This window comes from Anopheles marshallii, chromosome 3 (genome assembly GCF_943734725.1).
Source record: "Anopheles marshallii chromosome 3, idAnoMarsDA_429_01, whole genome shotgun sequence".
Classification (NCBI taxonomy): Eukaryota; Metazoa; Arthropoda; class Insecta; order Diptera; family Culicidae; genus Anopheles; species Anopheles marshallii.
Window position 1 is genome coordinate 61740901 of NC_071327.1, and position 9948 is coordinate 61750848.

A 9948-nucleotide genomic window follows, 5' to 3' on the forward strand; every position below is an offset into this window, starting at 1 on the left:
CTTGGAAGCAACTGACTTACGCTTCAAAAATATAAGGTCCCTGCCACCTAATGGAGAATCCCGCATTATTTCGTCTTCTGTTGCTGGCATACTAAGCTGAGCTAAAGTTTTACAACATTTTCGGTTACTTCATAATAGTTGCTACAACATCGAAGTGAAAATTGTTTGCCTAATAATAACTTATTTCATCGCGAGAAAGGCCAGTATGCCAGTATGCTCAACCGAGACCAGGCGAAACTGAAGCTTTTGGCGTAAAATTACTTATTAGCGATTAGTAGCCACGTCCTACATTATAATACTCAATACTTATTTTCATATGATATCATAAATCTTTACTTGGCCTATTGCCAATTGGACTATTGCATAGCCCCAATGAAGAAAATGTATTGATTTACAAATAAAATACGCGATTAATTGGGTCGGTATATTTGTGACATCACACGAGCATCTAACACTGGAATTTACGCTGGCTAATTTGAACTACCATGGCTAACTTTGCGCTAGCGTCATCTACGTGTACCATCGGGATTGGCATCCACACGACTAGCGCCATCTATATGTCAATTGAATTTGCTATGATATTGCCATCTACAAATAATCCGTTGAAGCGATGCTTCGTTGCCAATGCTATCTAAACATGCCCGCACTAGCGATCATTTTCACCTGATTGATAGCAATAGATCGATAAAAAGGGTTGAAAATATGTGCGGTGAAAACATAACTCCTTGTTTTCTGCCATTCTGCATACAAACGTATTTTTCATAAAGACCGCAATCCCAAGCAGCATTTTGTAGGGAAGAGATCTTCCACTAGATGTTTGCTCTGGTGAAATGTAACAAAGTACTATTATTATTTGAATTCAAGGTTCTTTCATTGCTGTCGTACGAAATAAATGTACAAATTATCCAAAATAATCTATAACCCAATGGAGCTGTAGAGGAATCTCATTTATACAGAGCGTTTTGCTCGGCGGCTAACAGCCTCCACCTGACAGGCGGCTGCATTTGACAGCTGTCATTCTTTGTGCCGGAATTCGTTGGTTGGGAACATCATCCTGACTTTCTCCATTTTATTTGCCAACGAAAAAATATCGCGAGAAGAAAGATTTGTGCAAGATTCGCTACATTATTCGCATCCCACGGAATTTTCACCCGTAAAGAAAACATCTCCCCTCCACATAGTGCAGCAGGTACATTCGAGATTCTTACTGTGGAGTTCCTCCGCCAGCAGAGAGACCGATAGAAAAAAATCCCGAAAAAATGAAAGTAACCAACAATGTACGGCGCAGCAGTGTGACTCATATTGCCGAATATTGAAAACCCACGACAAATAATCGTGATGTTACTGGATATGTCGCTAGCGTGTGTTTAGTGGTTGAACGGCGTAAAACCGGGTTGGGACAAGGAAAGTCCTTCGTCCTGTGTGACCGGGTGCGGTAGGGTGGTAATATTTTTACTCTTGTTGTTCTTGGCGTAGTGTACCGAGGTGTTCTGCCGATGCATTGGAACGTATCTGTGCCTTGTCGATTGCATAGATGTGCCTGCCAAAGTGCCCTTTTCACCCCACCCTGGTGACATGCACACTCACACGCACACACGTATTGATTATGGCATGGTGTTCTTTGGAGCTGTTAATACGGCCGTCTAGCGGAGAGAAGGTGTGATGCATGAAGAACTACTGTTGATGTTGTTCTTGTTCCTAAAATACCTTTGCATCGATTCCCTCGCGGCGGGCCCAGCCAACTAGGATCGATTTTTACACAGGAACCAAGGTCAACTAGGTTCGGTAATAATCGAATCCAAGCAACCGGAATCAATCACGAGCCAGACACGCATTTCATGATTGAAAAGTTTCCGTTTTCGACCGATGAGGTGTAAGTGGTTTGGCAAAACGTCCCACGCACAAAGGGTCCTATTTTTTTTTTTCACTGCCTCATGTATACCACCATACGCGCATATGCGACAGTGACATACCGTCGGTGAAGCAACAGGGACAAATAGTATTGAATCTCTGATATGCTAAAATTACAACGGCCACGCGGCCATCCGTTAGTTGATTGCCTGCACATAAATCGAAAGAAGACGGGTGTTTTTTTGTTGGTTAACCATCCCTTGTCTATTTTCTGTTTTCTAGCACGAAACCACAAATACATCGCCACCGTGTCGTTCCTCTTATCACTTCTTGAACGTCGGTGCTAGTGTGTGTACGTATGTTTGCTTGTGCGTAATATTGTGCTGTGTCGGAGCGGTCACTGACGGTGGAGTTTTGTAAGTGTAGCGAAAATAAAGTGTGGAAAAGGTTCTTGTGGTGTTTGTTAAGAAGAGGGAAAAGCAGTAGCAGTTTACCGGAGGAAAAGATGTTTTATTAGTATGGTTAAGATGTGGTAATTCGCTTTCCTTATTAAAACACCCTCTCACTGCTAAAAAGCGATAAGCTGTTTGGGTTACGGTTGCTATATCGTCATCACCTTAGTAAACACGAACATAGTAGTCCGGCAGCGACACAAAACCAGCAGATTCAAAAGGGGTACCCATTGAAACAATCTCTGAAATCGTAGAAAAAGAAGCACAGAAGGATTCCAGTGGTATCCATATCTTCTTTTGAAATCGAAAAGCAGGTCAGCATCTTGGAAAGGTTTGCAACATTGCTGCCATAATCGAACCTAGCTCAACCGTGACTGCAGGTTTATTTTTCCACGTGCATATTTGAAAATAGCTGTGATCTCTGTGGAGGTTAGTAGCGCATCGTCTCCGCCATACAGCCTAGTATTTCATCTTACATTAAATTCCAGCAGCAGTTATGAACCGCCGTTCTTTACTGAATCGCCCTTTGTGTCTGGATTGTTCTGGTTGGTTGATTTGCTTAACAACCGAGCAGCGAGCGTGAAATTCTTTCTATGGTTGCTAAAACATCTTGCCCCCGAGTATCCAGTAATACAATCCAGAGTTTACGCATTTATCGGCCCCTGTAATGATTACACCAATGTGTTGTTACAGTTCCTGATAAACAATACGATATGTTCACGGAAGGAAACCCTATCCGCCGTTGTAACGATAAGCGTGCAATTAGCAAATGTAACAATTTTGCTTTCTGCAATTTCATTGCCTCTCTTTCTTGTATCTTCGCTTGTCTGTAATTGTCGCCAAAACACCTTCAAACTAGACACACATTACCGTAATTTTGCACCCAAAGCGCCTGCTTCTCGTACCGTACCGGTTGCCGTAAGTGGTTCGTTTTCTGTCTTTGATAAAAATATGAATCGGCCCAAACGGCGTGTGTTCGGTGACATTCCTTCTTGACGTCAGTACAAACTACGCGAACAAAAGCAAACATCGATTCGCTCGGCTCATTCAAAGTTTTCCGCGCAACGAGATGGATGGATCCCTCGAGAGACACGAATGGTGGTCGCACCGGGATTCCTCATCCAGTTACGTTATCTGTTTGTCGCGATCCGCTGTTAATTTTGATGAACTATGCCATGATTTGATTCAAGCAAAAGGTAGTTTTGGTTGCATTTTCATCATTTTTGGCAGAAAAATCGAAATGGAATAATGATCGAATAGGAAATTCGGAATCAGCTTGCCAGAAATATGGACTGCATTGACCGAGTAAACAAAAATTCAGCACACTAGCTATCATTGGCAGCGATAGGTTCGGTTCCCCGGGGTAATGAATTTGCCTACACCTTCGTCAAATTGAAGGTTGTTGGATGGTGGGACGTAATCCGGCGCTAGGCACGGAGAGCATGCGACAGAAGCTCTGTGTGTTAAAAATAAAAGATATGCGACGATTGCCTCGGCCACATTCGATGAACCGCGGATTGAGCAAATGGTGAATGTCTATGTAGAAACATAAGCCATATCACCATTATACCGGTGTACTGCATCGTTGGGGTTAATTGGGGCCTCTATCAAGTTTTTTATTGTGCACTATAATTGTTAAACTTCGATTACTCGGTATATGTAATAAAAACACTTTTTTATTTCTTTCAGTGCTGTGTTATCAACGATCGATCGTAGGGCAGAGAAGGAAGAAAGGGTCGTCCGTAACATGTTTCCATAGGTTACACGGGATAAAGTGCAGTAGAAAATTGTAGCACGTCAGCACTCACGCTAGAACCAAACCTTGTACACCTCACAACTAACGAAACCACCAGTGAAAAGCTTTATTGCTGTAGAGAAGACCACAACCAGAGCGGAGCTAATATAGTTCTGTGTGCGTTCCGTTCGGGGAACAAGCTTGTTGCGTTAATCGCAAATTGTTGCCACCTTTAAAGTACGGCTTGCCGAGGCTAAAAACGTTTGCAATCGCTCGGACGATTGCCGTCTTCTTCGTTCTACATCCGTCAAAATACGATTCAAAAGAGGCATCATGTATTGGGACTCGCTAAGTACGCAGTCCGACGTTGACGCACTGCTTAGCAAAGAGGTAAGAGTGGCGTACCCGTTGAGCTCTTGGAAGGTATGTTGTTGATTGGTGTGTTCTCTTTTTTCCCCTCAGGGTTTAACCCTGGAAGAGGTCCTGGATTATGAAAACGTTCTACAAGAATGTAAAAGTCAGAATTCCAAGCTGTTACAATAGTAAGTTCTCATTTGCTTTGCTTCAATACTCGCCAGTCCGAATCGGTATAATGAATGCATTTTGGTTTGTGTTTTCTTTTCTGTTTACAGCTTAAATCGCACCGAGATATTCGATGCACTTATCGATCTCATCATTCAGGAACCGCCCGCTGATATGGATGACAATATACGCTTCATGCATTCCAACATGGCGTGCGAAATACTTACCAGTGATGTACCGTCCTTCAAAACGCATCTCGTCGAGAATCAGAACTTTCTGAACAAGCTGTACAGTTTCCTCGTGAAGGAACCACCGCTCAATCCACTGCTGACCTCGTTCTTCTGCAAAACGTTCGGCATGCTGATAACGAAGCAGAACGAGCAGGATTACTTTTCCTACAAATCTGTGTGCCTGCAAGTATTAGAGTTTATCAAATCGAAGAAAGGTTTCCTGCCGACGATTTTGAAGCACTTTGGCAACCAGGTCATCAGCGATCTGCTGCTGTCCCACATCACCGACATCGAGGATGCCGAATTAAAGTCTGAACTGCTAGAAGTAAGAATTAAATTCTTTACGTACACGCATGTACCATATCTTATTGATGGCCCTTGTCTCGCTTTTCGGATATTTAGTGGCTGAATGAACAGAAGATGGTAGCCGAGATCATAAACTTGCTGAAGCAGCAGGGTCAGGTGCAGAAGCATTACAACGCTTCACAGTTTCTTATCGAGCTCATCAAGATCAGCCGGTGTAAGCGACAGAACGAGCAACAGGACAAAGGTAGGTTTGGACGATTTTACATGCATCGGATCTCAACGTTTTCCTTTTTTCGTCCCTTAGACGAACGTTTTGCAATGTTAAGAATGCAATATCATCCGGTTTGTTTCTATTGCTTTTGTTTCGTTTCCTTATTCCTGGGTTTCCATCCTAGTGTGATTTAATCAATACGGATTAGGTTATCGCTTGTGTAACTGCATCGAATCACCCCAATTTAATCATCGTAACGTTGCGTATCCTCAGTTAGTGTCTTACTTTCGTTTTTGGTTTATGCTCAGCAGATTCGCAACTCCGTAAAACAAGCTCTTGTTATCGCTTGTCGTTATGGGCATTAGCCGCAAACTCTGTTAAACCACACCATTACATTCTTCTTAAACATCACTGTTTCTTTTCTTTTTCTTCTTCTTACTGTCTGCCACTGATTATGATTGTTGAATTTTTTTATTCTCTGAAAATATTCCAAACCTAACACATCGACTAAAATGATCTGATGCGTTAACATTGCCTAACAACAATAACTGAATATGAAACCAATTGCGCTCTTTCATCGGTAATACTATCAGAAGGAACGTTCAGGCTTCAAAGTACTTGTAAGAGGATAGACAATCTGAAATCAAAAATTCTCCCTAACGAACTGAACAATATTTTCAACTTCAACCTAAGCAGTACCATACCGTCGATTCTGGGCAAGATTTCATCTCGCTTTCAAGGTAATATACACGTACACAAATGTTCCTTTATCTTCGGCCAATTCACAACATTTGTTTGATCTTCTTTCACAGTCTTAGCTCCATTTTACATATAACCCATGCGCCTAGGTTCCATGCGACACGTAATTTTGCAATTGCGCGTTGCGACTTGGTGCTGTGCGTATCTTTTACAAATGTGTTTTCCATTAAATTGCGCACTTTAGTACACCTAGATGTCCCGTACCTCTCGTCTTGAATGTTATATTTTATGTTCATTGCATTTGTTTTTTGTTAGCAACACTAAACAAGTGAGTGTATGTGCCGGTTTAATATGTTCATTTGGTTGTTCCACTCCTTTCCCTTTTGCTTTTGAAAATTGTGTCCATGTCTAATAAGTTTATTATCTGATAAGTTTTTGTTTCGTAAATGAAGTTTAGGAATAGATTCTTGAGAACGTGTACATTCTTGGCCTTCAATTCTTTTTAGGAGAATTCATATAGTTGCAGAGAAAATCTGTTCTTTAATAATATTTATGGTCCCTGAATTGAATTGTGAGCTAGAAATGTGTCCTCTCAATTGCTATTATATAGTTACGTCTTTTATCTCCTATCATACTGAACCGTTTGAACATTATTCTTTGTTTTCTAGTCACTTCGGACCCTATTCTAGATACACTGGAATGTGAAATGACAACGAAACAATTGCTTGATATCATCCTTGAGGAGAATGGCGAAGAAAGTGCAATCGTTGCAGGAATTCAAATAATCTTAAGACTGCTGGAAAACGCGATAATGTGAGCATTGTTTATCAATGAGAAAAAAAGTGTATGAATTTATGGACAGTTTTACTAACTTTGCTATGTTGCATCTTCAGACAAGAACCTGTTTCAGATACAGCATTGCAAAATGTAATCGATGCTGAGAAAGAGCACCACGACATGGTCGTAACACGATTGGTTAACGTGATCAAACCTCGAGTCGCCGAATTGGTTGAGATCTTGAAAAATCCTCCCGTGGTATGATGAGTTTGTTGATCTGTTTCGAAAAATGTTACCTTCATATTCACTTTGCTTATTATTTACTAAATATTTCAAGAAATCGGACATAATTACCACCTTCGGTATACTGTCACCACCACTGGGCAACGTGAGACTTCAGATCTGCAATTTATTTACAGTATTAATAGAAACAGAGAATAAGGAAGTAATCAAAACGTGAGTGTTACATTACCATCAGTAAGGTTTTGCTTGGCTATTGTATGTTTTATTTCTATTCTCTTGTACTACCCATCTGCAGCATTTGTGAGACGGACTATTACAACACCTTGCTCAACTTATTCAAGCAATACCCTTGGAATAATTTCCTCCATAGTCGTGCAAAAGTGTGTATCAACTATGCAATCGGTTCGTTCGACCAGAGTGAAGGTGGCGCGGATGGAGAACCCCAACTGCTTACCTCTAGTTTACAGCGATACGTAAGTTTGTTGGGGACATAATTGCACACAAAATACATGGCTACTAATTCCCTTCAAATTTTAAATATTATTTTTTTGCGTAACAGATAATCACAGATTGTAAGGTGGTACCTAAAATGGTAGAATTAAATTTAAAAAATTCAAAATATCCGTTTGGCCGGCTTGGTTACATGGGCCATTTGATTGAAATGTTCGATTCACTGTCTACTACCTTGAAGCTCTCGGAAGAAATCCGTGCCTTAGTACAATCGACGCTTACAGAAGAACAAAAACAAAGCCTGTCAACGCTCATTGATGGCGATGACAGTGAACTTGCCCAAACTCTAGCTGTGCAGAAGAAGTTTTTGGTATGTGAAAAATTGTCTTTGAAATCGTACAGCTTAAATTATATTGTTTTTTTTTTTTCTCTGTCACAACACAGGCTGATATGGATCCTTATCATATTTGTCCGAGGTAAGTATACCATGGGGGAACAGCATATCGACGTATGCTAATAACGCACCGTATTATAATAACGCATTCTTTTTGTTTGAACGACAGTGATGGAACCCGTTTTGATTGTGGTGAAATGGTTGTTGACGATGTAACAAAAGTGTCAGCGATCGAATTAGAACAGATTATGGAGAATATCAACAATGCACTCAACAATTTTGGAGGATTGCTCTTGGGAGGCATAGAAGACATTGGGGACATAGAGGCATCTGATTCCAATCGATGGGCAGATTTTAGTTCAACGGACCAATTGCTGGAACTCGGTAACGATCCATCTCGATTCGGTAGTGACGGATTAACCGAGGACGACAATGATCCGTTCGGTTTGCGGATGTTTGGGATTGAAAGGAAAAAGACAGACGATGATAGTGAGGATAGCGATCCCTTTGCACCGGTGCAGTCTGCAGCTAATACTCAAGATGTGACCCTCTCCAAAGATATGCTGATGGGCGACAGCTTGCTGTAAGTATTGATAACAATACACAATTTTTCACGATTGTAATTACTTTACGTTTTTCTCTCACTCTTTCCTGTTATTCGACAGTGTTCAGAAATCAGATTTGGATTTTGCTTCACTCGCATCGTCCGGCCTTGTCGACAGTGAAAGTAATAGTGATATGCCCCTTACCGGAGGCATGGATCACAACATTTTGAAGTTTTTACAAGCAGTCAACGAAGCGGGTCCTTCCTCAACGGCAATGTTGGAGGATAATTTTGCCGATTTCGAATCCGTGCTGGGTGTAACTGGAGACTCGAGTGCAGTCGGTAGTAAAAGTGAATCAACAATTAGCGGCCTTCCCTCGTCTACAGCTACTTCATCCGATCCAGCGATCAGCTCTGTTAATCCATTGTTTGATTTTGAAAATGCGGACATATTCAATGCAAATTCTATACCACCAACTGTGGACCAACCAGCCAGTGTTGAGGCAGGAAAGGCAACCGATACGGTGCAGGAAAAGCAGTCGGAATTGGTAGTGAAATGTGGCGACGAGAAATCTGATGAACATATCGAACAGGCTTCTTCAACTCCTGAGGTTGTCAATGATTCAAATGAAGTCAGGTATGGAATATAACGGACAAAAAGCATAACGTAACAATTTGTAATTGTTATATGACCATATATTTATTTTTTTTAGTGGTAAATCAGTTAATGGTAAAACGGTAGATGCAGTACCGGATGTTTCGTCCGTTGCAAACCCGGAAACCGAACATAATTCATCCATCGTAGCGTCCGATAAACTCTCCGAACATACTGATTGCAAAGACGGAAAAGTTAATGCAACTGACAGCGCTACTATTGACGAAGCGGAAGTAATCAATGGCAATGATAGCAGTACTGTAGATAAAACTACCCCTAAAGAAGATGCTAGCAGTTCCCCGCAGCCGACCGATGCGTCAGCTTCGGTAGAAAGTATTGAAAAGGCCGCAGTTGAAAAATCAAACGCTTCTAGCGAGAGCTCCGTTGCCAATGCGGATGATGCGAGTGGAACGCCGGATAATTGAGGGTGTCCGCAATCCTGTCGGTGCCTTCGGCATCAGACAACGCGCCAATCGTGCCCATCGTCAGTACGCCAATCAAAAACACAGACAGAAACGATTCAGCCAAAGCAGCGCCATCGACGACGCCGTCAGAGACGGCGACAAATACAGCAGACATCCAATGCAAACGGTACCATCGTTCACTGCTAAATCCACTACACTCAACGGCTCGGTAAAGCCTCCTTACCGAATGCTGTACATCAAGATCGTACGCTGAGTGGCACTGCATGCGGAAGAAGGGTGGTTATGGTAAGAGCTTATTTGATAATCGCAAGCGAGAGAATCACTGCTATCCTCCGATGCATAGAATAATGCGAACGTAAACGTTCAATTTAATTGACGTATTGTGCTGATAGGAAAGTCTGCACTGTGAAGGCATTTCGGGAGGCCAGCAAAGATAATCAGTTTTACTACTCAG

The 9948-nt window shown here is 41.7% G+C and overlaps 1 protein-coding gene across 1 annotated transcript; it reads left to right on the forward strand.

Annotated features, from left to right (window-relative positions):
- The first annotated feature begins 4371 nt into the window (after positions 1-4371).
- On the forward strand, positions 4372-9494 carry LOC128714308 (serine/threonine-protein phosphatase 6 regulatory subunit 3). Its single transcript, XM_053809184.1, has 13 exons — positions 4372-4428; positions 4501-4580; positions 4671-5115; positions 5193-5340; positions 6675-6819; positions 6900-7041; positions 7121-7239; positions 7322-7499; positions 7586-7846; positions 7921-7952; positions 8040-8453; positions 8536-9051; positions 9128-9494. Exons 1-13 carry the CDS (start codon positions 4372-4374, stop codon positions 9492-9494), a joined length of 2904 nt encoding a protein of 967 aa, XP_053665159.1.
- The last annotated feature ends 454 nt before the right edge of the window (positions 9495-9948 follow it).

Bases quoted from the DNA above. Each gene is read 5' to 3' on its own strand.
- LOC128714308 (XM_053809184.1), top strand. From the start codon at position 4,372: ATGTATTGGGACTCGCTAAGTACGCAGTCCGACGTTGACGCACTGCTT. The intron at 6,820-6,899 runs GTGAGCATTGTT...TTGCATCTTCAG, and splicing joins CTGCTGGAAAACGCGATAAT to ACAAGAACCTGTTTCAGATA. The intron at 9,052-9,127 runs GTATGGAATATA...TATTTTTTTTAG, and splicing joins AATGATTCAAATGAAGTCAG to TGGTAAATCAGTTAATGGTA.